Consider the following 26,324-nt stretch of genomic DNA (forward strand, 5'->3'; position numbering starts at 1 on the left):
ATTTCTTTGCTTTTTTTCCCACTACTCGTTCCAGTTACCCACTCCTTCGTCGGTGCAGGTTAGATTTCAGGGGAATGAATTGTCAAATGTAGGAATTCACGTGAGCCAGGTTTCGCGGGTCACCCCGATTTGGATGGTTTGTCATAACCTCGGAGTCGTGCAACGGTGCAAGCACGGTTGAGCTTCTGATGACAGCTTCGAACTTTACTTCGGTAGGGTGCATGTGCAGATGGAGGGGTTGGGTGCTGAAGCCTTTTAAGGGTATTTTGGTTAGAAAAGTAGGATTCCAGATGGAGGCTTTCATCCAAAGTGGGATTACCACCTCTATCTCAGCAATCCAATTCCTCCAAATTATGGAGTTGAGTTCTTATTTTTAAGCGAACTCCACTATGTTTTCATTCCCAAAATGCCGAGTAAACATTGGAATCCTTTCAAATGGGGAGCGGTTCCTGTCATTTATTTCAACCCCCATTGGTAAACACACCATTGATTCAATCTCAAACCAGCCGAATAACTTGGTCTGATGCCATAAGAATTAGAGCATCCAAACTTCCATACAAAACTTTAATTTCTCAATGTAGGACATATAATTATCAACTATTTATTTAATTGAAGACATGTTTCAAGATCTTATGGTTCAAGTCTAGAGGAGGCCGGTGGATTTCAATAAGATAATAACGAAAAGCTTATAATATGTTGAAACATACCAACCATGCGTCCCGAGTTCCAATATCCTAGTAGAAGTGTTAGATTTTCATTCATTCGGTTCCGAACTTTCGGATTTGAAGTCCCCCCTGTCTTTTTAATTATTTAATAATAAATTAAAAAAAAAAAAAAAAAAAAACAACCAACCATAGTGCTTTGCTCTTGTTATTTTATTGAAGAGAGGATAGCATTTAAAAAATAATATCCCCCATTACAATATATCTCGAATATATCCCAATGTCCCAATGTACATTATTGACAAAGTAAATAAGAATAAGAAATGGGAACAATAGTCAACTTGAATCAAAATTAACAACAATGCTAACCACTAAAATTTGACAAAAACAAAAAAAAAAAAAAAAAAAAATTAGAAAAAAGAGAAGCAATTTATGATTGATCATGTCCTCCTACAGTATTGCCATGCAGATTCGCCGCCATAGTAGCCACCCCAAGCTTTTGCAAGTTCAACTTGATCACAGTGTCCACAAACATCTTTGTATCCTCCTCGGTGTTCCCTTCCGGTATGTCCACCACATACGACTCCAAAACAATGGAGTAAACCTGATTATCCCCCTCCTCGCCTTTGCAGTTAACGAACTCATTGACCGAAGTAACCGACCTATAGTTATTAAGCCTGTGCTCCCCTCCCACAACCCTAAAGCTTATTATGTGCTTCTCGTCGTCCAAAATCTCCAGCCTCTCGGTGCTCGTCGACGCCGGGAGCCCCGAAACCACCGTCACCTCCCTTATGCTCCCAACTCCGCCGTCGCCTTTCATGTTGCAGCTCTTGATGAAGTGCTTGTATCTTTGAGGGCTGTCGAAGCTCCGGACCAATGGCCAAACCTGCTGCGCCGGAGCTTCGATTTTCTGCGTTATTAGCGACGTGCATGTGTTCGGCGACGGCTCGAATTTGTGGTACGTGTCGATGAGGCTCTCCAGCTCCGAAAACTCAGCTAGGGTTAGACCATATGGGGGAGCGGAGCTAGCATCCATGTTTTCTGTGCTCACACGTGTGAAAAATCAACACAAAATTAATTAGAGCGCAGAAGGAGAAGAAGACAATGAATGAGATCTGGTGGTTCTAGGGCTAGTGAACCATCATATGAACACGAGATGGGGGCGCATTTATGCTTGAAGGTATTTTTCTTTTAGGACGGATATGCCCTCGATACACATATTTTATTCTACTATATTTTTTAATTAAGGTGTTTAATTCCAAATGAAGAGAATTATGGGTGTGGACCCTCCCATAACCACATTGGGAAAGGTCATGCCTGGTTGGATTAATTTTATTGGAATGGGACAACCGCAATGCCCAAAATCTGATGATATAAAAAGGTTGCAAGTAGATGAACATGAGGTGGTGATGTTGTGAAAGGATTGTTTATAGGGTAGCGTAGCGATATCCACAAATCTATTTTTATTTTTTAGATACTTATTTTAATTTTTTATCGTCGATCGAATAAATTGACATCATAACTAATAAGAATACGTGAATTGTAAAAATGAATATGTAAATAACATGGTGTTGTTTATATATGAAATATGAATAATACTTTATAGTGGTTAGAATAATATTAGAATACATACAAGTTGGGAGAGTGATTATTAATCTTTTCATAATTCCAAGTTGAGCACTTCATATATATTGTTTATTAATACCCCAGTTTCCAAAATCAAATCTCATTTTTTTAATATAAATTCTGGCGTACGTTATCAAATTATTTACTTTTAATTTAATGGTGTTTTATTTCTTAATGGTGTTATAAGAGTTTATAAGTTATTTTATTTTTGTATATAATGATATTTTATAGTATTGGAGTGAGGAATTTGGGGTAAGTCGTGCAATAGGTGATGATCATAATAGATTGGTATTCATTCACAAGAATTGGCACAATAAAAAGGTTGTTTCTTTGCGACTCAAAGGTTACGGGTTTGTATCGTTGAAAAATTTTATTTTCAAAGCAAGAGTAAGACTGAGTGTGAAAGACATTTTTCTCAAGACACTAGCAAAGCAAAAGAGATTTATTGGTTTGGGGTTGACTTTAACTTACATTTTTTCGTTAATTAAAATTGTTAAACTAGTTATTTATAAAAGTTGAACTTGAAATCTCTTACTTTTAAGTGTATTTAATTTGCCACTCATGATTAGGAGCAAGATTAGTGCTTGTGTCTCAAAGCATACGTGTCATCATCTTCTTTTGGATTGAAGCATGCATGTTAATTGTCTTGATAACTCAATTGATTAGTCTATGAGATCAAATAGGTTTTGAGATAATATTGGATTAGCAGTAGTTGGTGATAATCTTGGGAGGGGCATGCATGTAAATATGGAAAAAAGGCGGGGGTAGATAAGGTAAAACAAGAAAAAGGACAAAAGGACTGTAAACGGAGGGCGGAGTAGTCGCAATCGTTGAAAAGGCAGGCTGGAGATTCGTGGATCATGTGACTACCCCAACAGACTCCCGCGTGATATCTAATTTCAACTTTTATCAAAGTTGGTCCATTTTTTGCGAACCCAAAAAAAAGAAAAGAGATAAAACGTCTAGCTAATATTCTTTTCTTTTTAACAAACGATAATCGAGATTGGAATCGAAATCAAGATAGCCAACTCGGTTGTAAACTCCTTTTAATGTCTTTACAATTTTCGTTATAGTGATTTATCGGGTTCAAATTTTGTCTAGTATGGACTATGTTCAGATTTGGCAAGAAATTCTTGGATCCTTAAAAAATTAAAAAATTCATTATTTTAAGGCTTGTCCAGCAATAAATACGAATGAAGTTATAATGTGTTGGTTTTTTTTTTTTTTTAAAAGAAAAAAAGATTAGTCGGTGGTTTTGTCACGTCAGTTTACTTTTCTAAATGCTAGGAAGACTTATATAGGCATTTTAGTCTTCATTGACCAACATCGTGTAGTTCACCGGAGCCAAATTTGAGCCCAGGACGTGTCTTTTGAAATATAAACCTGAAAGTCGTCTCGAACTACTGAGCTACCTGTGATGGTGATGGTGTGTTGTTGTTGGTTGCAATATTTGATGAAAGGGATAGAACACTTTATATGCTTTTTGGTTTGAACATGTTGTGTAGTGTGGTAGGCTGTTAGTTATGATGCAGTCGTGGGGTTCTTGGATTTTATTCCGAAACATAGCAAATCTTTTGACATTTTCTTTTGTAATAAATTGATCGTGGATTATTCAGTTCTTCTTTACGCAACTGTTCAATATTTGTTAAATGATAGGTTAATTGTTGATATATTGCCAAAACATTAGTAAACGTGTTTACCACAAAATGTATTGACGTAGTATCAATTATAGATATAAACTCCGTCATTTATTACCTAACAAACATCTTGCACATAAAAGGTTTGCTTGAACGTACTTTTAAAATAATTGAAAACACTTTTAAAGAAAATGTTTTAAGTTCTAAAGGCACTTAAAGTGATTCTTCAAAGAATCATACTTTTAGGTTCCAAAAGCACTTACTGTGCTTCATGCAAAAAAGCACCGGTTATATGCTTCTTGTATAAAACACTTAAGCGTTTTTTCATGATTCACTTACTATGAATTCGGTCAAAAAGCATTTCACTAAAAACATTTTCATCCATTTTAAAAACACTTTCAAACGAGATTAATTTTTAGTATTTTATGGATATTGTATTTTATATAATATAATAGAAATGGTGCAACAACCGCTCAACTTGTATGGTGGCCATGCAGCCGTGCTCATCTGGGTGAGGGTCATGGTTTCACGCAAAGTGGAGAGAAAAGAAGAAAGGAAACAGATAACATACAGCTCAGCCTCTGCATGTATGGCGGTATGCTGAAATCTATGACGTTAAATAATTCTTTTCATTTTCCAGATTTTTTTTTTTTTAAAAAAATCTTGTTTTATAAGTCAATTTAAGTTTCTTAAAGTTGTTCTCTAAAAAATGAGACGCTCGATTTTTCTTATCTCATATTTTTAACATAACATTTTATAAAATTAACACAAAAATTAATATTAAATTATGAGATGACAAAACATTCTGGTGGTGGCCTCGAGCTCATTGGGGTCCAACTTGATCTGCTGTCTTCTTCTTCCTCATCTGATTCACTTGTAGCAGCTTCGGCTTCAACACCGCCGTCATCTTCTACATCTTCACGCATGAAGAGCTTGGGATGCGGGAATTCTGAAAGAATATTGTCGAATATAGGGGCTTCCCGTTTGATGACCGCACACCATTTCCCCAACCAAGAAAGAAGAGTAGATAATTAATAGTAGATTAGAAAGAAGCAGAATGCTAATTAAGGAGACTCTCAATAGTGGATTTATCTGTGTACTTTTCGTCACCTTATCTTTTCGACACAATTTTTGTGCTAATATTATGAAGTATTGCGTCAAAAAGATGGGTTGGCATAAAATACATAAAGAGTCACACTATTGAGAGTCTCCTTAACATTTCTCAAGAAAAAACATTATCAATAAGTTTTAGGGAAGTATTATTGGTGCTTCAAAAATCTCATTCTACACCCCTCACAAATATATTTTTCTTTGATAATATAGAAAGTTTGAAGTGGAATGTGATTTTTAGAGTGCTAATAACAATTCCCTATGTTTTATACAAAAACACTTTAACAAGTTGTATACATCTGTATCACACATTCAGGCCAACTTATCCATATATATTTATTCTCACATGAGAAATAATAAGATTAAGAAAAAGGATATCTGAGATAAAGTAGGAGCAACGTAATTGAAGATAAGATGAGAGAAAATCAGTTAAGGTGATTTGGACACATGAACCAAAGACCTACAGATGTTGCAGTTAGAAGATGCGACTAAGAAACGAAGGCTCAAGGAAAAGAGATAGACGAAAACTTAGAAATAGACTTTAAGAACAAATATAGAATACTTAACAGAATAGTTGACACAAAACCAATCACAGCAGCATCCTAATATTCATAAAGTCAACCCGCTAGGTGACATAAAGCTGATTGTTTTTGTCACAAACAATCGTACCCTAGTAATTATTTAGGTCTTTTCACTCTGAAAAACAAGAGGAGACTACACAGTTTGAAGGTCAGATGTCGACACCTATGGAAATCGAAATTGCAGAAGGAAAGAAACCCCATTTAATTTTGTGTGTGTTTGCAATTAAGCGTAAAGAAAGAAAGGAGGTATGATATACAGATTACTTGATGTATCCAAAATTCTACACTTGCCAGAGAGGGAAGGGGAAAAAAATTACAAGAAACAATTATGTTACAATTCCAAAAAAATTAAGTAACCGGGAAAGAATGAATATTATAAAGGTAGAGCATCATGTGTTTCTTCTTTCAGCAGTTAGTCTCTTTACTGTTCTTCCATTACTGAGGCTCGATTTGAACCGTTGGCTTGGGCCAACGGAAAATTACTCCGGAGTAGACTTGTATGAGAAGTAAAGATAATAGTTAACTCCTTCAACTCCACTCCCCAAATGTGGCTGGAGCAAAACATTTTGGATAAGCCGGAGATTGCCTTTACAGTTTACTTTACACAGAGATCACGAATCATGTGATTCTCGGACCATCAAAATAACGCGTTGTTTGCCACTTTCTGAGCGAAGGTTTTCTCCTTTAAACCCAATCTGAAGTCGACAAACGTATGTAAGAGACGTCAAGATAAAGATGTAATGCGAGCGTGGAATTGTTGATTACGATCAAGTTGTATGGAACCATTTCTAAAATTGAGTTTAAGTCAATACCTCAACAGCACCATCGGGAGGGAACCATCTTAAAAGCACACCAAGATGCACTAAACCAGGAATTAGCTTGAATAGAAAAGGAGTGGTCACCTACAACAGATTTCAGAAAATATTTGCGTCATAAAACTAGTATACGAGATGTGATCAATATCCATGACCAGGTTCACACATATAATGCTCGGGTGATCTGAATTTTTTTTCATCAACAAAATCACATGCATTAGGGCAAAAAAGGAGAGCTAGGTAGATAAGTAACAAGAACGAACTAAAAAAACCACATTATAACACTGAACAGAGAGAATTTTTATACCAGACTAAGTGCTGTGGTTCCAAGAAGCAGCAGATATAATTTCCCCTGAAAATGGTCAAAGTTTCAGCAAACTAGCTCATAATTATCCTGCTATTGTGCTAGAAGATTGAGGTTAAAGATCCAAAGAACACGGCCAGTGGTGTACCGTGAGCCTTAAGTATCATCATAAGCTACTTCAATAGTAGCACTAACCTCAACAAGATGGAGATTAGAGGCGCGACTTAGAAGAACAAAAGCAAATTCGCCTATCTGTGCCAGAGAAATTCCAACCTATACAATTACAAATACAAGATTTCATTAAATGTCAAACAACTAATTTACTAGAAAGAGGCAATATGAAAAGGTGACTTCCAAATCAAACTTACAAGAAATGATGCTTTGTTGTTGTAACCAAATCCCTTGACAACCATGGTGATAATAATTGTTTTTATGATGATTACTAATATAACAGATGCTAGTAATATATCGACGTGGTTCCAAAGAAATTGAACATGGATTAGCATCCCGATGCTGGCAAGAAAAAGCGCAGCAAAAAGGTTGCGAATGGGTTCAATCTGCAAAAAGCAACAAACTTCAGTGCTGCTATCTTACTATCAAGGAACTTCAACATTATCAGTAATAATTTTTCATCCACATATGGACCACAAAAGTAACCGTATTATGATTGTGATACTTCCGGTTGTACTCCTTGTTATGCCAGAATAACTTATATGTATAACGCATCTCAAAAATCAGAAAATCAAATTGGCATGGGGATTGAAGGAAGTTCACTTTCCAGATAAACATGGAAGATCAGTTGAGCAATTGAAGTACCTGTTACTAATCATACAGTATAAAGTATATAGCCTTACTTGTTCTAGTGTATGTTGTGCAAGATCAGTTGTTGATATCATCACTCCCGCAGCGAAGGAACCCAGTTCCAGACTTAGTCCCAGCTTATCACTACACTGAAATTGTAAAAGCAAATAGACTACAGTGGCATGACTAGAACCTGACATGCATGTCAGGCAACTCAAGCATTCAACTATCTTTACATCATTTAAATAAACTCATAAGATGCACAAGGACCCTATTAACCAGATGCTGAGGGTCTAAGCATACATGGTGTGATGGACAAAATTTATAAACATGACTCATGAGACACAGTAGGACTAGGACATGTTGACCAATTTAAGGATGTTTTGGGTGCAAAAATTAGTAGCTGAAAATTATTCTTAGGTCATCAATCAATCCGACTTGTTATAGCTAAGATTAAGTACAACACCAGATGTAATGCTCCTAATGCATTAGAAAAGCAACTTGTAAAAAGGGAAAACAACCATAAAGTATAATAAAAGAAACACTAATGAATATGATTCTATAGCAAACAGAACAAGAGAAATGAGAAGCTCGGCAAGATGGAGCAAGGTTCCAGACAAATAAACCAAGAAGGAAAACATACCCAGGCAACAAGCAAGCAGAAAGCAACTGATGCCAATTGGTAGAGTTCATTGGTCTGCAAAGATGACATTTATAATTAAAGAAAAATGTAGCTTACAGACAATTAGCAATTTTCTGGGACAAAGAAAAGGAAATGGTACCTGTGAAGATAAACTTATCATCAGTTTAAGTAACCAAGGAACACAAGTACGAGATGAAATAGAAAGAACAGCCAAAAATGTAATCAACGTCACCATCCTGTTTAAAAGAAGAATTATGATGTTATAAACATATAATCAGTGTATGGATTTGTCACTCGTTAATTAATTTCATAGAAAAAACAAGAAAGATTGTAAATATCTTCAGAACCTCATCTTCAATCATATAAAATTAATATGATAACAGAGCTACCAGCCAGTTCACTTTTTTATAAACTATAAGATTCATAAACTAAAAAAAGTGGCCCAACCCATTTATATAGAAATCATAATGGGTGACAGCAGTGGCCATGTATGCCTTCAGGAGATTTAACATCAAGGTAGAACATGTAATATATATACTACCACACATCAAGTGAAAATGATACGTTGGTTTTCAAGATTGTTCCACAAGGAAAAGGAACAAACATAATTAAAAGAAAACGCAAACTCACAGCTTAGCCATAGACATCACTCCTTGAAGAATACCCGAAGTCCCACCCAAAACTGGAAGCAAAGCAAACAGCAAACCCACAGCACAATCCTGCAAGCAAAATCTTCTCAACACATATTTAGAAAATTGATAAATCAGTGCTAAAATGCAGAAATTCAACACTCAAAAAGGAAACCGAAAGTACATCAAAGGCATGTGTATATAAAACCAACAAACCTGCAGAATAAGGGTGCCAATGGTGACTTGGCCATGAAGGGCATTAGTGGAGTTCTTTTCCATCAAAAATTTCAACACCTAGGCCAAAAGAAAAATAATGTGACCTGTGAATACTATGCATAAAAAAAATGGTTAAATAGGAGTGAAAGTAGGTGCAAAGCTGTGTGGATGTGGGTGTGCATGAGGTAGGTTTATGGTAATTTACCACTGCTGTTGAAGACATAGAAAGGAACACACCGACGAATATCCCCTCAGAAACTTTACCACCACATAACTGCAAACAGCATCCAATCAGAACTGCAGCATTGAGAATGAGAAACATCTATAACACAGTCTACAATAACAGAACATTTGGCTTCAAAATACTTATGTCGAGAAAATTTATCGGAAGTGCACACTTACACATACGAGATATAGTAGACTAATTACAAATTACTCATACGATTCAACATAGAAAGAATAAGAGTGTCAAGATGCAGGAGAGGAGCATAAAAGAAGCGTATTCTAGTCCAACTTCATGTGGTATACATAAATGTATCACAGCTCTATGTTCTAGTTTTGAATGGATTTTTCAATAGCCAGAAATCCTGTAGAAATTAGTAGACATACTGAGGCGGTAATACCACACAGGCACATAAATAGGAAGATTTGTAGCAGCCCTCCTGGAACAGCAACCGCTCGAACAACTCGAAGCTACAATAATGTAGGGGTGAATTTGATTAATTTTACTCGGTTATAAGCATATCAAAACTGCAGAGGGAGGGAGGGGGAGAGAGAGAAAGAACTGCAGAGAGAGAGAGAGAGAGAGAGAGAGAGAGAGAGAGAGAGAGAGAGTGAGAGAGAGAGAGTCTACCTTTGCTGTGGAGAACTCCAAACCCAGAGCAAAAAGAAGAAAGATTACCCCAAACTGAGCCACAGTTTCAACCTGCACCAAAAAAACCCAGAGCGAAAACGGATGTGAGACGTATAACTATGTTTCCATAAGAAGATATATTAACTATCAAATAGAAAAAATCCTATCTCTAAGATAAAGCATTGTTTCTTTTATTATTTCATAACAGAGGCATACTTAAGATGCCTTACTGAAAACTTTTATTGTTCACTACAAGATTACAAATGAAGAATTTCTTCTTGGATAATAAAATTGTAGGGTAAAACATACTTGAACCATTTCACTGACGAAGTTGAAACCTCCAGGTCCAATAACGGATCCAGCTAGCAAATATCCACTAATAACCTGTCAAGTTTTAGTATCAAGGAAGCAGAATATGAACATTAATATCATAGCATTATATTTTCTCTATTAAGTTTGGAACTATATGAACATGCGTATGTATGTGTGTATGTATCAGACCGGTTGTCCAGCGCAAGCAAAGGCAATGCCACCACAGGTTGCAGATACAATAACAACCACCAAATCCGATATTAATCTACAATACAACCAGTAGACGAGTTCAAATCAGCATTTTTGTTAAGCGAAGACTAATGAACTTAACGAAACTGTAACGAGCCAGTAAGTTTACCTCAAGTCTAGTTGTAGCACTGGATATTTTGATTTAAAATTCGATATTATGAAGACATTGTCCTAAAAATGTTAAAACAAAGTTACATTTAGGACCGTGAAGATAAATACTTGCAGCAATTATATTTTCCATGAAGAAATCTTACCTTGCGATCAATCAGTGTTGGTGTATCTTCTCCTCTATTATCATTATCCAGATTGAAAACATCATGTAGTTGAAACGATCTATTTATTCCACAACAGAGTTAGTGAGAAACAGGCCATAATGGCTAGAATCAAGTGGTAAAGAATACATGAAAAATTGTACTGATTTCAAGTTAGAAGCATGTACTTTTCTTCTTTCGTCTCATTTTTCTTCGACTTTACTCTCGCAACTGTTTCCAGTACCGCCTGATCCACACAGAGATAGGTAAACATTGCAATTAGAAAGATTTACAACATATCACATTTGAGACCGAATCAAGCATGAATCAAAAGATTCAAAACATTAGATTGCACTATATTTTGCGCTAGCAACCCATGAATTACGATAAGAAATGGTTCGATGTAAAGGTTTCGAATTTCTTGAATAACACCGAATCAGATCTTAAGAAATGATTCAATGCTAGATAAATTAGTTTAGTATTCACCTGCTGGCCGGCGACGCTGTTGTTGAAACTTCCAGGATCAGTAGCTGCAAGTACAACGAGCAAAGGGAATAATTTTAATTTAAGAATAAAACATGAATTAACTAACCATAACAACTGCATTTAACAATTTAAGCATGATCTGATGGATTTTTAACAATGAAATTTCACCACAACCAACTTTTCTTAAAAAATTTCTTATCTTTTCCTCTCAGCCAAACACAAAATCCAAAGATCCTTCAAATTTCTTCTCTTTTCGTTTCGGGTTTCGACCTAAAACCCTAATTGAACCAAAATGCATAGAAAAGCGGAAGAACATCGGATCTACTACGAACCTTCGTTCTGGTCATTCTCTTTGAACTCGTTCTCCAGAGCTTTGTCGATCATGTCAGCAAAGCTGCCTTCTTTGGGCTTGGAAAGCGAGACATTGGACTCGGTGGCGTTGGCGCTGAGGAGGAGATCTGAGTCTGTGACTGAGTCGTCAGCGGCAGCGAGCGGGTCAGCGAGCGAGAGTGAGAAAAGCAAATCTGAGCTGAGAAGGAGCAGAGCAAGGACGACAACGGCGAGGAAGCCGAGCGAGGAGGACGAGCTTCTTCTCAACATTGCAGAAATGCAGCTGCGCGGCAGGGGCGGTTAACGACGGAAACCGCGAGGGTTGAAAAGCTTCACGAATGGGAAATCGCAATTGGCAGAGAGTGTAGAGAGAGAGGGGGGAGAGAGAGAGAGTGGGGACTAACCAGAGTTAGGGTGATGTGGTCAACATGGAGTCATAGTCTCATAAATCTGGGAATTAATTAAACAAAATGGGTGGGGGGCATTCCGTCGTCGGTACAAACCGTAAATCGTCCGGCCTGTGTGAGTTTTATAGAACCGCCGGCGGGTCACCATAATTAATGTGTTTTATTTGGGGTCAAAAAGGTTAGTTCAGGGTAGAGGCGGGTGTAGTTCGGTTTGGTTCTGTTTAGAAATTCTGGTAGTGAATTGTATCTCAAAGTTTTGTTGATTTTGTTTCGAAAAAATTTAGAACTTATAAATTGTGTATTGAACAGTTACAATAGGCTAGCAATAATGTGGTTCAAATTCGTCTTTGGTGAGAATCGAACCCAAGACCTCACTTACAAGTGAAGAGAAATATCACTAGACCGTAATATAAGTGGCACAATAGCTTGTTTGTTAATCCTTAAATATAATTGAGAAAACTGAATTAAGGACGAATTAAGATTTCGTTAAGTTTTGTAGTTCTTTAAATAGGTCAAACTAAAGTACTTGTGATTTGATTCAATTGAGTGTAAATTTTAGTGTACAAATTGAATCAAAATCGCTCGAATTACCTAGTTATAGTCGATTTGAATTGTTTCAATGATATGTCCACACATTTTTTTTTTGCCAAATCAGTGTTTGTGCATCCTAGTTCTTCTTCAATCCATACAAATGGATAGGAAATTGAACGCAAGATCGTGAACACTCTAACCGTTCGAGCTACAAGCGTCTTTTGTTTTGCCCATTTGAGTTGAGGTTGCCTCTTTTGCAAAACTAGTAACCCTAAATATAGTTTTAGCCAGAAAAGATACCAAAAATAAGCTTCATTTGATTTTCATTTTCTAGTATCCACCTTTATGAAATATTGAAAATGTCACACGAAAGTTTGATGATTTTGAACCAACCATGTTGTGCAAATGATACCGGCCTATGAATGTATAATTTGTTGGTATAGCATTTGAACATCATTGCACTTGAGTAGCATAATATGTCAAACCCAATATAATCGAATTAAAAATAATCATCACGGGATGACTCAGTGGTTGTGGACGAATTTTAGGTCCATATTCCACACGATACTTCCTATGTTCGATTCTTGGTGTTTCCTATGTGTCTTCCTAGCTCTCAAAATAATGAACTGTTATGACGAAATTACCAACTGATCCCTTTTTAAGAAGACAAACATACTAAAAGTAACTTTTGCACACATTTTTTATTTTCAAGCACATCCATGTTTATTTTTAAATAGTTCGATCAAATAAAACAAATAAATATGGATGTATGAAACGAGAAAAATAATTGGCGGAAATCATTTTCCAACACATTATCCATTATTTGGAAGAAGGGAGTTTGACTGTTGAAAAATTAGCAGTAACTCCTGCTACTAGTGAATCACAGGTGGACACGTGTCCAACTAATTGATTTTTTAATCACAGCTTGACCACATATATCTGCCCGTGATTCGCTAGCAGCAGCTGCTGATTTTTTCAGCAGCCAAGCTTTCTCCTATTTTGAAACGTGAAAGGCATATGTGATTGACCTCCAACTAGTTCAATGCCTTTGGCAATTTGTCACAACTCAAGAAAACGACGTAGTTTGATATCTAACACGCCAACATAATTCTTTTATGTTTGAGATGGACTCGTGGCCAACTTGCCACGCAAACCACTATTTCTTTTGACAATGAGGAAAGGCCACAAAAGGAGATAGGATCATCACTGGATCCTCTTTTTGAGAATTTTAGGGATCATTTAATCATGTATTTTCATCGTATATTGTGCAGTTAGAAATCATTTTACATTATATTATTTAAAATTGAATACAAACAGTACCTGACGAAAACTGATCGCATGATATACGATAAACAGACAAAATTAAAGAATCCCGAAAATCTTCACAAAGAAAATCCGGCGAGGATCCTATCTCCACAAAACACATCTCTTAATATATTTACCACCTATCAAATTAAGGGCTTTCCCAATAATATAAGCTAAAAACTAATACACTTAACAATATATAGCAACGTAGACAGCATTTTATCGTAATGATAAAAAACAATCATACCTATACCTATGCACCCTGATGCTTGGGTTCAACCCCACCGATCAGTAAAAATAATACGTACTTAGTTTTGTACGGCAACGGATTCTTTATAATCTCAAGTGTGATACTTTGATAATTTCACCATATGCTAAAAGCATATCTCAACGTAAGTCCAGGCTTAAGCATCAGAGAACGGCAGTCGACGGCAGTCTTTTGACCTCATTTCGATATTTCGTAGGAAATACCGATGAAGAAGGTTTGATACATACATAATGCATAACTATGAACCAAGTACCTGTAACCGTAAGGGGAAGAGAAGAAGAAGATCGAAATACCGCTAATTTTTTTCATTCACTGGATCGACATCTTAACTCAGATCTCGACCGGCCGCAGCTCAAAAGCTATACAGATATCCGGAGGAATGTGACAAGCCATTATGTCTCGGAGAGTAGAAGTAGCTTAGCGCACAACTGTATATTACAATGGATGGTGCTATCCACACGCATTTTTACCTTCCACACCTACTTACCTACTGATATCCACAGCTTTTGCTAAATATACATGCCTAGCTTATTTCAGATTAATACCTGCGAATCAGAACACCCGTGCCTCGGCCTCTTGATGGTGAATGATGAGAAGTACTTCATCTAATAGTGATGCTTTTACCCGTATCTATCAGGCTTTTCTTCGAGAGATTGGTTATCGAGTCTGCTATAACTCTGGCACTAGACTTCATGTAACCACCTGAAACACAAAAGGGCTGGATTAAAATTTTGAAGAATGCCACAAGTACCATGTGTGTCTGCGTAGAATCATCACCTAATCGGCATGAGCAAGATTAACCAATAACGCAGTTATACTTTGAAAAGGTGGACAAATTCTTGTGCTAACGAACTTATAATCATAATTAGCTATTGTAATGAACCGGGAAATCAGCAAAAGTTAAAAATTTCATTTCTAGACTTCAGACATCTTTTTCGTAACAGAGAGGGAGAGAGCACCTGATGTGAGCATGACAATAGGAATGTTTCTGTTGCGAGCAAACCTAAACACTTTCTCATCTCTATTAGTTATCCCATCAGGACTGACCTACAAATCAAGCCAACATGAACACACATCAACAAAGAACTGATGAAGAAAATCTGTGTACTTGCATTTCACGATTATGTGCCATATGTGGAACTGAAAAGAATGGAGGAAAGCGATATTATGTCTGACCAAAAAGATCAACGAATGATGATACCTTCAACTGGCCTAGAGGATCTCCATCTAGAATATCAGTTCCAGCATTGTAGACTATCAACTCAGGATCAAAACTACGCACAGCAACCTAGCATACACAAATACAGTTTTTATGTAGTTCTTTTCACATTCTTTTTTGAAGCAATAAGGTATACCGAGTACTTAACCATAAACAGCGTATATTATTAGAACAGGAAATGAGAGGTCAAGCATATCTGGTGACAAAGTTAACCATATACCTCAAGAGCTTCATCTAATTTTCTCAAGTACTCATTTGTTGTCGTTCCACTCTGTTTAAATTCAAGAAAAAGGATTACACTACTGAAGTTTATGGTAGCAAACAACTATAATCTGATATGCAAGTGTAAAATAATGGCTCACCGCTACTGCAACCTTCTGATCAATGTATCTGCTTGCTTCATAATCCTACAGATGATCAAATGAAGGTGGAATTAGACACTTGGTCTATGCTAGAGTCCTGCGTTCAGCAGTACAGCCAGCAACTTTGGTGCAAAAAGCTTGCATCTTAGAACATTAGAAGAGGAGGAAACTTACAAATGGATATATTCCAGGGTTGTACATATCCAGTATATAGACTCGACCTGTTCATACAAAACAGTTATTGGAATTCCAGAAGAGAGTCAAGTCAAATGTTCAAACCCCCTATGAGGACCAAGAAGTAACCATACTGTCATTGGCAAAATCCGTCTCATGGCCGTTTCCTTGATGTGCATCAAGATCAATAATCATCACCCTGTATCGACAGACAATGAAAGATCACATCCGTACAGTTTATTTTAAAAAAATACTAATTGAATTTTCAAAACCTCACTAATTCAACTATCATGCCCGCAGTCATAAAGTTAGTACCTTGATATATTTAACAGCTCAAAGGCAAAGTGTATGCAAAGAGAAATATCTGCATAAACACAGAATCCCCCTCCTTTCTCCCCAGAGCAGTGATGAAACCCTCCCCCAATATTGATGGCCCATCCTCGCTCTTTTGCAAGTTTTGCAGCCAAGACAGTCCCCCCTACCTGCAATAAAATATGAATGGCATAAAACCATATTGTTTGTTTTTCTTTTCCCTTCTCTCTCCAAATTACTGAAAAGAAAAACCTCAACGTGGGTGATGATTACCTGGTTGACAAATGGATAAAGAACTTTCTGCTGCACTAGGCAATTTGGGAATATGGCCACCGGAGGTACCTTAACCATCGTAACTCAAAGAAGTCACAATCTTCATAGCATAAAATGAAACAAGCCTCAGCCGGAATGATTAGTCCACGTCAGAGGCACTCGGGAATATTTATACCAACTGAACCAAACCAAATTCGACTTGTAATCTATAGCATTATTACCTCAATTATCATAGCAACATTTGCACTTTTCTTTAGACTATTCAAGTATGCTTCTGAATGGACCTGTTCAAAGTTAACTACTAAGTAAAATCCAAATGCCAAACAAACAATCACAAAGTAAAATACACAAACTAAATCAAAGAGACATATAAATTACCACAAGGAGATCATTCTTTGAAGCTTCCCGAGGCTCAACGATGCAGTTTTTATCCACAACATTATCCACCAACAGAAAACCACATATGCGACCCCACTTAGCCGAATCAAACGGGTGCCTAAATTGGTATGGAAGTAAGAAACTATTTAGGTTCCGTTTGGAATTGCTTTTAGAACTAAATGGGCTTCAGAAACTTCGCTTTTGGGACTGCTTTTGTAGGAAACACTTCTTCTCAAAAGTGATTCTGCTAGAAGCTACCGTAAAGATGTAAACATGTCGAATTATTTATTAAAATTCAAGTGCTTCTTGTAAAAGCAGACGCTGCTCCAGACAAGCGCTTCCAAGGGATTTTCCAAGAAGCGCTCCCGAGTGCATTTTTATCAAGATAGCAAAAGTGCTTTCCAGAGAAGCATTTCCAAATGAATCCTACAATTCTAAAATTTCGAACTAAAAACAAACACAAGAACTACAAACTGATCACTCACAGTTTCTCGATGCCAAGAAACGAAATATCATACGCGGACGAGTAAATCAACGGCACCTGATCATTCACAAAAAAATCAGACTCCAATCCAAAGCACAAAATTCAAAACGCAGATCAAATCAACGTACAGATTTACCTTGGAGTCTGGGATGTCGAAGTACAGCTTGCTGGAGCGAACACGGCTGCGCCGCACGTCGGCTTCGTTTCCAGACGAGGAAGCGGACGACATCGTTTCAGACCGATTTCTCGCACGGCGGCGGCTGTAGCGGTAGAGAGCCTGAGAGAGTTTGACGGTGGCGGCGAATGTGATGACCAAAACGACGACTGGTTTGATTAGATTCCGAGTCGACTCGGTCCAAATCGGCACGACTGAGTTCTTCATGTTCGTGAATAGTTAAAATACAAAAAGATTCGAATTTGATTAAGTGGTAAGCGCATTCCAGGCACGTTGATGCAGTTGGATTAATCGGACGGTTAGGAGGTCGAGATTTTGGCGGCAGATCGTCGGATGGATTTGAACGCGCCAACTGCCGAGTAGTTAAATTAGATTCGGATAAGATTGGGTGAGATGCTGATGTTGCCGTAGTTTTGCGACAAGGAATATTACACGTGTCGTTTGAGTCGGTTGTCAAGGTAATACGACAACGTGGATCGCCTGAGTTGGGTTAAGGTTTGGGCTGGCTTTGGTTAAGTCTTGGGCTCAGTACATAACCATCTGCTCGGCCCAACATGGGCCTTTTTTGTTTTTATTTTCCTTATCTTCTCTTCTACTCTATTTTCTCGTGTTTTTTTTCCTTTTGTTTTCTTTCAAAAAAAAAAAAAAAAAAAAAAAAAAAGAGAACAAGCTGATGGCTTCATCACCTTAGTCCATTATTCCGGAACTCAGAAAACTAACAGGCATTTCAGTTTATTCTTAGCTATTATCGTATGATTCACTAATGCCACAAAGATTCACAAAAGCATTTTTTTTGATAAATAGTAATTATTTATTGAGAATAGAGATAAGAGGTTTGTCAGCGATATCTCACTTACATTCTCAAATCAACATTTGTATTTAAATTCATGTCACGAATTTTTTATTTTACATGTAAAATTGAAATTTTAGCTTCAAGTGCTAGTAGGGGTATATGTGATATAAAGTGAATTGAAATAAGAATATCCTAGTATTTCTCTAGTGATAATTTTTGGACGGATTAGATTAGAAAACATTTTAAAATGAAATTTGAATTTTCATATCAGAGTTGCTTTGGATTTTTGTAATATATGCAATATTATTATTCTAATCTACACTAAAGTAAAGGGGGAGAGTTTAAACCAGAGAAATCCTTCACATGCAATTATCATATAATATTTTTTTTAAACATAATTTGAAATTTATATATTTTACAAGCTTTTAGTTTCAGATGATCTCGAACTATTAAGCATATGCAATTTTTTTTCATCTGTCTTTGATATTTGATCTAAGTTTTTTGCCGTTGAAAATACTTGGTATATGCGTGTACCAATTTAGTTTTTCTTGATTGAAAATTTTTAGTGCATCTTGTAAACTAGTATGTTTATCATTTTTAATTTATTTTCAAAGAATAACAATAAACATGATAAATACAAAACATATTTTATCGGATGTCCCCGAAGGGACGATAGATACAAAACATATAATTTGATTAATATCTGGCAAGATATTCAATATTTTCAACTTAATCAATGATGGTAAGAATCGATATCACGTTATAATCAAATATTAGGCTTAGACACAATCATACAAGGCATAATCATTTTATATAGATAGGATTAAAGAAAGAAAAAAACGATAATAATGCATGCTTTGATATTTATTTCCCCACGGAAGGAAATTGACGTAATTTTAAATGACGTTAGATGTTACTTGAGCGGGTCAGTTAGGGCCCAGCGCCTAGGTGGCTAGGCGGTGGCCTAAGTGGGTTAGACGGATTTAAGTAAATTCATTATACATTGTATAAATAAGTGTATGTGTTGACCCTAAAAATTACAAAGCCTACGTGGCGTGCAGGCCGAGTAACTAATTAGCTAACTAAGTCTTTCGGTTGAATGTGGGGCGTGCCAACTCGTCAGCCGAGCTCGGCCGAGGAGTAAAATTTGTTGATGTTGCGTTGAGCGCATTGCTGACTTCTTTATCCTGTGACTGCCGCCGAGGAAGGAACAAATCTCGACTTTTGGATTCTCGAGCTTGAAGACAAGGCTGCTAGTTCTGCGAAGTTCATGAATCATCGGCGTCGAATTCGGTCATGGTGATTATATTCGTGAGAGTATAAGCAGGTCGAATCGACACCAGATTATATAGACACAAGTATTCAAAGGTAATGTGTGTCTTGATGGTAAATGTGGTTCGGCCCTCAGAATGTCGAACTCGCCCTCAGAATGTCGAACTCTGAAACTCACTTGGGAGTATCCAATCATAAGACCACTTGGCATTTAATGCGCCGAATGTCGTAACTCGTAACACCTTACTTCGTCGAAAAGGTTAATAAGATGACCTCTGCCAATAAGGACTCGGAAACCCTTTTCGACCGAGACTTGGATAGGTAACCAGTCGACCTCGATGCAGTGCTGTTTATCCAAACTGAAGGTGCTCATCGGTCGGCTGATTCTACGGCAACAATGCTGTTTATCCAAACTGAAGGTGTTCGCCGGTTGCCTTCACAATGCTGTTTATCCAAATTGAAGATGTGTCGGCGGAAAAAGAAAACAAAAAAAATCTCAAGATGTTTGAGAGGTTTTGCGCAGGGTAGTTGTGTGTTGAATTGGAGGTCCTTTTTACGTTGCACAGTGCCTTGTATTTATAGGGTTGATATTTGCTTGACACGGCTAGATAATTGTGGAGTTCAACTGCAACTCTAACTTGCAGAATGAAATATGATCCATGTGGCTAACTTTTCAAATGAAAACCCATCTAGGTTTATCCCATCATGACCAAAGACCTAGCCTACCTAGGCTTCCTATCATAACTCCATCACCATCAAATCCTAGACTTATCACATCACCACATCATCACCAAAAACCTAGCTTTCCTAGGCTCTCATCATCTTTTACCAAAACTGCCGCATGCATCCTGACCCCATGAATGTTAAATTCATTTTTAATTATCACCATATTTAAATGGATAATAATCTGTTCAGAATCCAATCCCATTAATAGTTCCAAGTGACCTTATAATATCATCCTATTTTGCATGCTTCATTATCTGATGCCGTGCATATCTGTTAACCAAAAACTGATCCAACCACACACCCATATGCCAAACATCCACATCAACTTGAATTATCTTGAATTGTGCCGCCTGTTTCCTAGCTTGGAGATATATTATTTTCACATGAAAATGTCAAGATAAATCATTATTAAAAGATAATTATGATAAAAATCATAATGTTATCTTTTAATATTAATAATATTATCTTCACGAATTCATCGATGGTGTGGAAGTACACTTACTCAACGGTCTCGATTACTCGGGCCGATGGTGCTATTTTGGGTCCAAACAATATGTTATACTTAAAAAATATATAATTGCATTGGGATACACAAATTGCAAAATAGGATGTCATATAGATTATAAAGTTTTTATTAAAAAAATAAATGCAAAATGAAAGTTATCTATTTTCAGTCTAAGTAAGAATTGTGATTTAGGCGAGGGCCTACTCTGGTCTAGGCGGTCTAGGCAGGCGCCTAAGTAGGTCTAGGATCCATTTCTTAATTTTAAAAAACCTAGGGATTAATCGAGGCGATGGCCAGCCACTTAGGGCTAGGCGGCGCTAGATGCAGATTTTAAGAACAATGCTTGTTTCTAAACATGCTTCTAGCAATATGAAAAGGACTTGGTATAATATATTTTGATCCAGCTCATGTCTCTTGTTGGCAATTTTGACTGACAAGCGCTGCTTGGAAGATTTGACGCAAAACCGAACGTAGTACCGTGTGATAAGGTTTGTTTGTTGTTGTTGTTATAGGCGCTGCTTGGACTCTAAGACCTCATGATATTTTAAAAGTTTTACTATTATTAGAGGGAGTGGGGGAGAGAATTTGAAACCATTACAATAATTTAAGAGATAAGGAGCTTCAAATTCGGAGCGCATGAGTAGAAAATACTCTATTCATTAGTATATCGGACCACATATACCCTAAGACCTCATGATTTTCTTGTCGAGCGTTTAATCTCGTTGTTAAACAAAAAAAAAAGAAAGAATTATATAGAAGAAAAGTAAGAAATTAAAACTATAAATGGATGTTTTCATATACAACTATAATAACAAATTAGTATCGATCGAATCACACTCACGAAATTCATACAAAAATTTCTCACTTATAAAATGAAAGACGGTATAATGTTTGATTATATTAAGTGGCGTGATTGCTTTATATCCAATCTTAATCAAATACATACAAAGTTATAAAGTGTGGATATGTATGTGCAGTCATCATCCAAACACCTTTACTTTTGTATTGTTGTATGTATTTAGGTAGGCAAAGCATATCAACCATATTAAGTGGCGTGATCAGTTCGACCTATGAATTTCAATTATTTATAAATATGGCCAGTAATTTTCATGTGCTTGACAGAAAGGTCCAAACCATGTGTCCAAATTGTCCTCTCCCTTTATTACCTGCATTAACAAAGAAGAACCGGAGTACTCTGGTACATATACGATGAAGGCATTCAAGTTTCTCTCAACGTGACAACGTCTAATGTCTTTTTCGAACAGATTCCATAGTACAGTGATGAAACGGAGGGTTTTAACATGGTTTTAAATATAGGTACAGTATTTTTTACCCATTGCTATTATGAAGAAAGACTAAGAGATAATACACACACACACACACACACACACACACACACACATATATATATATATATATATATTTGTTTTTGTTTTTTTGAGGTTAAGAGATAAATTTACTAAAAGAACAACAAAAATACGAATAACAGGGAAACACGAAATCTAACCCTAATACAACATTGCTATAACATGCCTTTAATATAGATTTACGGAAAATTGATGAACGTGATAAATTTTAATGGGAGTACTCCGGAAATAATTTTGGGAATATTTTGCAAGTGATGGTAAATCTCATTACGTTATTTATTACAATTGGATGAATTTAAAGTTCGAGATTTGTGTAGTGGATAGACAAACCTATAATGTTAAACTCATCCAATGATTATAATTAGAGCAGTGAGTATTTCTTGACAGTATTAGAGAAGAATAAGACTAGGGAGATTAAAATTTCAAATTAAATGATGTGTCACCTATAAAAAATAAACACGTTATTCAATAATTCAACTATCAACATCCACGTAATTTAATTTACAAAATTTAATTTAAAATTTTGACTTCTCCAACATTACTCATTAGAGAATAATGAACAAAAAATACACTTACATAAAAGTAAATTTACATCAATTGATGTCACAACACTCGCAAAACGTAAGACAAACCCGCAGAAGTGAGATAACAAAATATACACACGAAAGCAAAACAATCGAGAAAAAAGAAAGACCCACTCGTCAGCTTTATCTTCTTAGAGAAGACTTGATCGCTCCTTGAAAGAATCGCAACAACCGTGGGCTAATTAAGGTAAAAGCACCAAACCAAATAAGATGGATTTGGAGCACCACTAACCAAAGTTTGCCAAAGAAGGGAAAAACACAAGTTAACGACAAATTAAAGGTAATGATTCTTAACCAATGCGATAAAAGCACTCCATATTTTGTATACGTGCATGTGTGATTGTTAATTGTAGATCCTCGTAGGTCCACATTTACTTAACAGTTAAAAATGGCCAACAAAAGCATGTTTACTTTTGCTTAAAATGAGCTTAATTTCTCTCTCTATAATTATTTAGTATTAGGGTTTAATTTGGGTTAGGTCAATCCGAATCTGCTTATGTCCAATTTGGGTTAGGTCAATCCGAATTCGAATCTGCTTAACCATCTCACTTTATATTATAAAAGTTATGTATAAATTTTGGATAATGAATTGGGTTAGAATTGGGTTAACCATCTAACTTGCACGAGTTGCATCCATACTTAGTATACTAAGCTTTCGAACCCTCTCAATCAATTTGTCATTCACAGTCTTGAAAAAAATCTTTCCTAGACATATTGCGCGTCTACATCCACCACAATCCATGTTGTTAGGTTTTTCTTCATAGTCGTTCGCTTATATTATAACAAATATATCAATAATATTATCTACGACATTTGTTTCGTTATTTTAATAATTTTTCTAACATAGAAAATCTGAAATTGACAATATTGGAATCTTATAAAATCTATGGTGAATTAATCTTTAGATTTAGTACTAAGAATCGATGCAAAATCTATTCATACATTCATTTTTGCTTGAAAAATTATGGCCATTTGATTAAGACTGCGATGGTTGTGTCATAACAACCTCTTACGCAAACGTAGATCGTGATCATTACATATTCGCCCACAATTTGCCCACAAAAAGACTCGTTCTACACGTAATCTCTAGTTATAATACAAAAACGTTTGTGCCTTATTTATTGTTTAATCCATGTGTTAATTTAACCTATTAAACAATGACTGATTGTATAAACAGTTGCCTTACACGAACTTGGTAAATAAATTTAAAAAAAATGAGGAGTTTCACATAGTGCATATATAGATGATGAGTTGGAGAATAATTAAGGATAATGTTAGAGGGACTAAATTTTGTAAATTAAATGATGTGATTATTGATGATTGGATTATTACTTAAGTGTTGACTAATGCGCTTATTTCCTATTGGTGACATATCATTTAATTTGCAAATTTAGTTTAAAAATTTAGTCTTCCAAATATTTTCTCGTAAAAAATGGATATGAATTGTTAGACAATAATTACTAGACATTATGTTGTCTACTATTTATATTTGAATAATGCTACGCTTATCACATTTTTATACCATATTTGCTCCACCTTTACCTACCAATATAAGAGGGTCACACATTTGACAAAAAGGAACTCCTTTTTGTGGCAAGGAAATGCACTCAAACTGATGGATCTAATTTGTTGGGCAATTAGTTGGATGAAAGAATTCCAACACTGGCATGGAAAAAATGAAAAACGCAACTGTAAAGTTTCTCAAAAATGGATGAAGTCGGGAGACAAGTGTAATTTTGATGCGGCTTAGGATGAAAATAGAAGTATTGATGGCATTGGGGTGGTGATTCCGAACGATAAGGGTGATTTTGTGGCAGCCTTGGCAAAGAGGCATGATGCTATTCCTTCCCCATGATGGTCAAAATGATCACTTGAAGGGGATGCGTTACTTGTATATGGAAGCTCTTCAACATGATGGTCAACATGATCACTCGTTGTTCGGAAATATTCTAAATGATACTCACTCGATGATTCAAGCATTGCCCCATTGAAAAATTGGTTTTAGTGATAAGGCGGCGAATAAAGTGGTGCTAATATTCTTTGGTTTGACGAACCTGCTGATGTAATTGTGGATCTTCTCTTTGAGGATAGTAATTCCTAATTTGTTTGGTGCGGGACATTCTTGTTCCTTTCGACCGGTTAAAATCCTCGGCAATGTTTTATCGAGGCCCACTGTATGCACCCTATCCTCATTGATTGCACGTTTTCTAGTGTTAATTAATTTTGTACCTTTTTTCAAAAAAAAAAAAAAAAAAAAGGGTGTCCCATGTTTATTAGAGATGTGGTATAAATATGGCATCAAAATGTGATAAGAGATAGTGGTCAAGGAAGAAGACGATTTTTTTTTCCGGGGAGAATCCACTTGGCCTTGGGAGTGTTGTTGTCAACATGAAGGTAGAGTTTGACGGCGTTCCAGCCTTGCACGGCGGGGGCAACGGAAGAGGAGGAGGAGGAGGAGGAGGAAGAAGAGAGCTGTACTTGAGTTGAAGGGCTTTGAGCCTGGCGTCGATGTTGTTGACGGTAGAGTCTTAGGTTTTTGATTTGGGCTTCGAAGCAGAGGTTGAGAATTTTGGATTTGGAAAATGAAATCATCTAAGAATTTTAAGAAAGGAGGAAAAAGGACGGAGGAAGCGAGGCTTCAATAGACAAACAAATACATTGAAAAAAATTGACAACAAACGACAATTATCTCCATTAATCAACACATATCTAGTTTGTGAGTGGGTTTTATGCGGATCAGAAAGAAAACTAGCATCTGCATATCCAACAAGGATCTGGTTATTTGTGGATTTCTCTGAGTAGAAAAGACCCATATCTGTTGTCCCACGAAGGTATCGCAAAACATCTTTGACTCATTTCCAATGACGAATTGTAGGAGCAGAGCTATACCTTGCTAACAAGTTAATTAAAAAAAACTATATCTGGTCTAGTGCATTATGCTAAATACAATAAATTACTTATTGCACCCAGATATGATACTTCTGAAACAAGGACCATTTCATCATCTTCTTTTGGACGACTTAATGTCCAAAGAACGAACGACCATTGGTGTGCTGAGTGGATGAGCCTTGTCCATTCCAAATCGCTTCAGGATTTTTTCAATGTAAGCTGATTGGTGGACCAAAATTCCACTAGCACAATGCTCGATCTGTAGGCCGAGACAATATTGTGTTTTTCCAAGGTCTTTCATTTCAAATTCGCTTTTTAGATATTCAGCAATTTTATTGAGCTCTTCAGGGGTTCCAACTAGGTTCATGTCATCGCCATATATTGCCACTATAGCAAATCCAAAATTGGATTTCTTAATGAACACACAAGGGTAAATGACATTGTTGGTATATCCTTTTTTAATCAAATACTCACTGAGACGATTATACCACATACATCCAGATTGTTTCAGCCTATACAATGATCACCTTAATTTGATTGAGAGCATACCTCATGATTTGTTAGTTATTTTAGGCAACTTAAATCCTTCTGGGACTTTCATATATATATATATATATATATATGTCAGTATCTAATTCTCCATATAGATACGCGGTGATGACATCTATAAGTCGCATGTCAAGTTTTTCTGAAACCACTAAACTTATTAAGTAACGGAACATAATTGCATCCATTACAGGAGAGTATGTCTCCTCATATTCAATTCCAGGTCTTTGTGAAAAACCTTATGCAACG

General features: G+C 36.3%; 3 protein-coding genes across 3 annotated transcripts; all 3 read right to left on the bottom strand.

Moving 5' to 3' along the window:
* Positions 1 to 852: 852 nt before the first annotated feature.
* On the bottom strand, positions 853 to 1,813 carry LOC137716853 (abscisic acid receptor PYL2-like). Its single transcript, XM_068456217.2, has one exon. The coding sequence runs from the start codon at positions 1,696 to 1,698 to the stop codon at positions 1,093 to 1,095; it is 606 nt and encodes a 201-aa protein (XP_068312318.2). The 5' UTR covers positions 1,699 to 1,813; the 3' UTR covers positions 853 to 1,092.
* Positions 1,814 to 5,846: 4,033 nt separating this feature from the next.
* Positions 5,847 to 12,686, bottom strand: LOC137717522 (K(+) efflux antiporter 6). The gene is made up of 20 exons (XM_068456912.2): positions 11,508 to 12,686; positions 11,176 to 11,219; positions 10,878 to 10,936; positions 10,693 to 10,771; positions 10,548 to 10,609; positions 10,379 to 10,454; positions 10,187 to 10,261; positions 9,878 to 9,949; positions 9,634 to 9,717; positions 9,230 to 9,298; positions 9,025 to 9,102; positions 8,810 to 8,898; positions 8,319 to 8,415; positions 8,180 to 8,233; positions 7,590 to 7,685; positions 7,104 to 7,292; positions 6,931 to 7,008; positions 6,739 to 6,783; positions 6,429 to 6,518; positions 5,847 to 6,311 (listed from the first exon to the last, which is right to left on the bottom strand). Exons 1-20 carry the CDS (start codon positions 11,773 to 11,775, stop codon positions 6,228 to 6,230), a joined length of 1,788 nt encoding a protein of 595 aa, XP_068313013.2. The 5' UTR covers positions 11,776 to 12,686; the 3' UTR covers positions 5,847 to 6,227.
* Positions 12,687 to 14,296: 1,610 nt separating this feature from the next.
* On the bottom strand, positions 14,297 to 17,823 carry HDA2 (histone deacetylase 2). Its single transcript, XM_068457437.2, has 13 exons — positions 17,355 to 17,823; positions 17,220 to 17,275; positions 16,735 to 16,852; positions 16,578 to 16,640; positions 16,357 to 16,425; positions 16,087 to 16,253; positions 15,906 to 15,970; positions 15,772 to 15,818; positions 15,598 to 15,642; positions 15,456 to 15,506; positions 15,218 to 15,304; positions 14,976 to 15,063; positions 14,297 to 14,718 (listed from the first exon to the last, which is right to left on the bottom strand). Exons 1-13 carry the CDS (start codon positions 17,598 to 17,600, stop codon positions 14,618 to 14,620), a joined length of 1,203 nt encoding a protein of 400 aa, XP_068313538.2. The 5' UTR covers positions 17,601 to 17,823; the 3' UTR covers positions 14,297 to 14,617.
* Positions 17,824 to 26,324: the final 8,501 nt, after the last annotated feature.

The sequence above is a fragment of the Pyrus communis genome, chromosome 8, assembly GCF_041283825.1.
Source record: "Pyrus communis isolate YQ-2024b chromosome 8, ASM4128382v1, whole genome shotgun sequence".
Taxonomy (NCBI): Eukaryota; Viridiplantae; Streptophyta; class Magnoliopsida; order Rosales; family Rosaceae; genus Pyrus; species Pyrus communis.

Coding starts and splice junctions, on each gene's coding strand:
- LOC137716853 (XM_068456217.2), bottom strand. CDS start 1,698: ATGGATGCTAGCTCCGCTCCCCCATATGGTCTAACCCTAGCTGAGTTT.
- LOC137717522 (XM_068456912.2), bottom strand. CDS start 11,775: ATGTTGAGAAGAAGCTCGTCCTCCTCGCTCGGCTTCCTCGCCGTTGTC. Junction 10,610..10,692: donor CAACACTGATTGATCGCAAG/GTAAGATTTCTT, acceptor TAACATTTTTAG/GACAATGTCTTCATAATATC. Junction 9,103..9,229: donor CTATGTCTTCAACAGCAGTG/GTAAATTACCAT, acceptor CTTTTGGCCTAG/GTGTTGAAATTTTTGATGGA.
- HDA2 (XM_068457437.2), bottom strand. CDS start 17,600: ATGAAGAACTCAGTCGTGCCGATTTGGACCGAGTCGACTCGGAATCTA. Junction 17,276..17,354: donor TCGACATCCCAGACTCCAAG/GTAAATCTGTAC, acceptor GTGAATGATCAG/GTGCCGTTGATTTACTCGTC. Junction 16,254..16,356: donor TTTATCCATTTGTCAACCAG/GTAATCATCACC, acceptor ATTTTATTGCAG/GTAGGGGGGACTGTCTTGGC.